Source organism: Abramis brama (genome assembly GCF_963993115.1).
Source record: "Abramis brama genome assembly, chromosome: 6".
In the NCBI taxonomy this organism is placed as follows: Eukaryota; Metazoa; Chordata; class Actinopteri; order Cypriniformes; family Leuciscidae; genus Abramis; species Abramis brama.
Window position 1 is genome coordinate 11,614,374 of NC_139968.1, and position 4,654 is coordinate 11,619,027.

Genomic DNA, 4,654 nt, shown 5'->3' on the forward strand with positions numbered 1-4,654 from the left:
TCCATTGAATTGGCTCTATCACTCTCTCTCCTCTCCACCTATAGTTGGTGTGTGGTGAGCGCACTGGCGCCGTTGTTCTGTGGCTGCCGTCGCATCATCCAAGTGGATGCTCACACTGGTGGTGGATTGAGGAGAGATCACCTGACATGATTGTAAAGCGCTTTGGGTGTATGGTAGTACATATGAAAGCGCTATATAAATGCCTCATTCACTCATTCATTCACTCATTCAAGAATATCTTCACCAAATTTGAAACAATCCTTTTATAGATAAAAGGCTGTTTAAATACATACATTGAGTTGTTCTAATGTTATAATAAAGAAAACCTGGACAAATATTAAAAATCAATAAAACCTGACAGATAAACTAACAAATAAATTAATACTAGATTGCTGCAGTGCAACAATCCTCAATGAAACATCCCCTCCTAACTTTACTTTTATGAGTGTATGCAGAGCGGGTAGAAGAGGTGGGGGTGTATCTGCTCTTTTTAAAGATGTCTATCAATGTAAGCAAAGTATTTGGGAATTACACATATTTCGAATATTTGGGTATTGTGTTAAAAAGTTCTCCACACATTTTACTTATCATTATTTACAGGCATATAAATCATTCAATGGCCTAGGACCTCAATACATTGCAGAAATGCTCACTGAATATAAACCCAACAGATCACTAGGATCACATCAACTAAAAATACCAAGGGTTCACTCTAAGCATGATGAGTCTGCTTTTAGGCCAGCCGCAGCTGGAACCAGCTTCCAGAAGAGATCAGATGTGCTCCTACAGTATCACATTCAAATCCAGACTCAAAACACTTCTGTTTAGCTGTGCATTTACTGAATGAGCACTGTGCGTCCGACTGATTACACTGTATTTTATCTCTGAATTCTCCTTTTGATTCTAAACTGAACTCAAATGGCACTGATTGATAACCGGTGTTTTGTGAAGGGTATTGTGGTGGAGTTTGAGAGGGATTGACTCATGACGGTCAAGGGAACACTGTGGTGATTTGTACAGATTACTGGTCTGGATTGGTACAGATAACTAATCTGGTGGGCTCAGAGTCAAAATAAGAAACACCGGTATTTTGCCAGATGAGAAGTTTATTTACTATTTTAATTCATTTTACTCTAATTCATTTTATAACTGTATCATTTATCTCTTTTAATTTCTTTTATAACTGTTTTAATTTCCCCTGCTTTTATTTTGTGTCTATTTCCTATGCAAAGATCAATGAATTGCTATAGTGTGATTATTATAATACCTTTATATGTAAAGCTTTTGAATAACTGTTGGAATTTTCCTTGCTTTTATTTTGTGATTATTTGTATTCCTCTCTATGTAAAGCACTTTGAATTTCCATAGTGTATGAAATGTGCTATATAAATAAACTTGCCTTGCCTTGCCTAGATTGACTGATCTTTCACAAAATTAGGCTGTCCTGGACATATTTCAGGTAAATGCCTCTTTAAAGTCTCTACAAAAGTTTACACTGGCATCATGTGGTAGAGATATGAATTGCAGTGCAAATTTATAATTGGAATTGATTATTAAAACGTAGGACTGACAGTCACAATGTTCACAATTAACAATATAAGCAAACAATACAATATTTAAATTAAAATAAACTCTGAGAAAAAATTCTTGCATTATGAAAATGTGGAAACTCTGCATGTTTTTCCACTAAACATCTGAACAAACAGCCAGTCAGACGTGCACATTTTGATTTGTTCATCAAGATATTGTCAGATGTTTTTCTTTAAGCTTGAGTCTTTGCAATGGCATTTTAGTCAAAGCTCAATCTGATATGTCACCTGGTGCTGGTAGCAAATAATAAATAAATAAATAAATACAATTTTATATGGTTATATAAAAGTTATGTGTTTTTTTGAGGAGCAAATCAAAATTCACACATCTGTATATTCAAATAAAACACACTGGCATATTAACACACACTGTATCTTCTAATGACTTGTTGATTTAAACAACTAAGAATGATCATGTTCTCAGAGAAGGCCAGCTCTGACTTCCCCTCTCGTCTGTGTGGTCGAGGTTTGTGTTTCCGCACACAGTTCGAGATGTGTGAATGATCACTATAGCAGATATTATTCATCTGGATCAGACAATGAAGATCATACAGCTGCAGATCTGTGAGTTTCTCACGTCACATTTGATTGAGTCAGTTTTCTTTTGATTTTATATCTTAATAAATGTGTTTTTCTTTCTGTCATAGATCTGTTCATGTTGTATCAAGCCACAGAGAGTCTAACAAACACACCAGTAACTTTAGGATCTGATGTGAATATAACCTGTGATCTTGATATAAAGGAGATTTACTGGTACAAACTGAGATTACCGGATCCTCCAGTGTTGATCTTACGCACTTATGATAGAACATATGAAAAAGCTGAATATGAAAACTGCATCTTTAAACACAAATACTCAGTGAAAACTAACAGTCGTCTGTTCATCAGAAATATCACCATTGATGAATTAGGAGTTTATTATTGTGTGAAAACTAGTGAACCAACTAAATTCAACAACGGCACCAAAATCTACATCAGCGGTGAGTTATTTTATCATTTCATGTGTATTTTCAGTCAATATAATGGATTTTAAAGAACTGATATCTGAGTTTCATTGTTCTGTTAAAGACTGAAACTGAATAAAGATTGAACTACAAACCTTTTACAGATTTTGTCCAAAAGAATATTACAGACTCCGTCCACAGGAATCAGACAGATGACGCTCCACAACACCAGATACCATGGAGAAATATGACCATCATATCTGTCCTGCTGAATGTGCTTCTGACCATTGCAGTGATAGGTTTGTAAAAATTTCATTGAATTAACTACATGGAGACAAATTCTAAATCAATACACAAATTCAGCCATATCATATCTGCTCTTTGTTTAAACTGTCAAGAAGTGTCTCAGTGATGTTTATTCACTGTTGTTTCAGGTTTGGTGAAGAGTTGCATTGACGCAACTAGAAGATCTAAAAATACCTCAAATAAACCTCAAAGTACCACTGCAGCTCAAAACACAAATGATCCACAGGTAAGACACTTCTTAAATAAATTATCTTAATTATTTTTAATATATTAGTTTAAATATAACCTGCTCACATTATTTTTGCACTATGCTCTTAGGTTAGTATAGTGATATAATAGTTATCTTTTAGTAGTGGTTAATTGACTTAAATCCTTTCAACTTCAGATAATGTACTACATTAAATAAATTATATGAAATGTGGTTTAGAAAATTACTTTTAAAAACAGCACACATGCTGTCTGGGATACTCAATTCTGATTGGTTAGTTGCAGCATTCTGATCAAATATATTTCTTGTAATTAGTGCTAAACCTTATATTTGATCATTGTGCTAGTTTTATATCTCTCACATCATCCTTCATCTGTTTCTATTAGTCCTTCAGGATGATACAAGACCCCTATGCTTCATTTCGGGGTCCTGATCACCTTATTAGGGTTTATTTTCCTATCGGCTGACTGTACATTATGTCTATCATACTGTATATGGCCATTCATATATAATATCGTCCTCTTTCAGTGTGCTGAAGTTGATTTCTTCATGTGCTCCAGTAACACCAGGCCTAGTCAGGAGCAGAGCACTACTGTCTATTACAGCCAATGTATGATGTGATACACTTTATGAATACAGAGTGTGCCTACATATGCATGTTTTTTTTTGTTTTTTTTACAAACTAAAATGTATTGTTATTATGTTTTAAATGTGTAGATTTTAATTTCCATTTCCATTTATGAGTTTGCTGCATTGTATGTAAATATGCAGTGTGTGTATGATAGTAACACTTTTTGCTGGTACTGTTTTAAGTGGAGATCTTGCTTAGTAATATAATCATTTTTTTCTCTCTCTATTATAAGTGCGCTGACATGCTCAGCAGTGAAAGTGGTAAACCACATGGATGATGAGGTTTCTTGGGGCTGAAACAGCTTCTTTTTTTTATCAGCAATTTTTTTTGTTATTCTTGATATTAAATCACACATCTCATTTATTTTTATTTATTTATTTATTTATTTTTTAATCATGACATTTTCTGCTAGTTTATGTTTTGTGTTTTACATAGATTTGACAAAACTTGAAGTCAAGAGAAACTTGAAGTTTTAGTTCATGCTAATTAAATTTTTTTTGAAAGTTATTGAAGTACATTATTGAAAACAAAAGTTGTATCTGTTAATATTATTTAATGAACCTGAGCAAACATGAACTAACAATGAACAGCTGTATTTTAAAAACTAACATTAACAAAGATTAATAAATTGTTTAACAAATATGAGAAATAAGTTTCACACTTCTTTTCTAGTTAAAAGAGGGCGTACTAGGCAAAAAGAAATTCAATCCAGATGAATTAAAATACATTCTCACTTGCCTCGAGGATAAATATTGTTAATGGTGGTGAATTAGTGGCTGCTGAGAGCATTGAAATTCAAGAGAGAGAAACCATAAACCTCATCTAAACTTATGAGTTAATAATCACGGGTTAGAATGAGAAACAGTTGAAGAAAACATAATATATGTGTTTGAATGACACTGAAGAAAAAAAAAAATGGAGCTGTTCTCAGTGTCTTGGGTCATTTTGCTGCCAGCGAATTAGATATAAATATATA

The 4,654-nt window shown here is 33.3% G+C and overlaps 1 protein-coding gene across 1 annotated transcript; it reads left to right on the forward strand.

Moving 5' to 3' along the window:
• The first annotated feature begins 2,242 nt into the window (after positions 1-2,242).
• LOC311084353 (uncharacterized protein) lies at positions 2,243-4,312 on the forward strand. Its single transcript, XM_084116339.1, has 4 exons — positions 2,243-2,569; positions 2,698-2,832; positions 2,968-3,065; positions 3,576-4,312. The coding sequence occupies exons 1-4, from the start codon at positions 2,245-2,247 to the stop codon at positions 3,666-3,668; spliced, it is 651 nt and encodes a 216-aa protein (XP_083972465.1). The 5' UTR covers positions 2,243-2,244; the 3' UTR covers positions 3,669-4,312.
• Positions 4,313-4,654: the final 342 nt, after the last annotated feature.

What these genes read in the sequence shown, in the direction of transcription:
- LOC311084353 (XM_084116339.1), top strand. Translation starts at nt 2,245, where the DNA reads ATGTTGTATCAAGCCACAGAGAGTCTAACAAACACACCAGTAACTTTA. An exon ending in CACCAAAATCTACATCAGCG is followed by an intron (nt 2,570 to 2,697) that starts GTGAGTTATTTT and finishes AACCTTTTACAG; the next exon opens with ATTTTGTCCAAAAGAATATT. An exon ending in AAAACACAAATGATCCACAG is followed by an intron (nt 3,066 to 3,575) that starts GTAAGACACTTC and finishes GTCCTCTTTCAG; the next exon opens with TGTGCTGAAGTTGATTTCTT.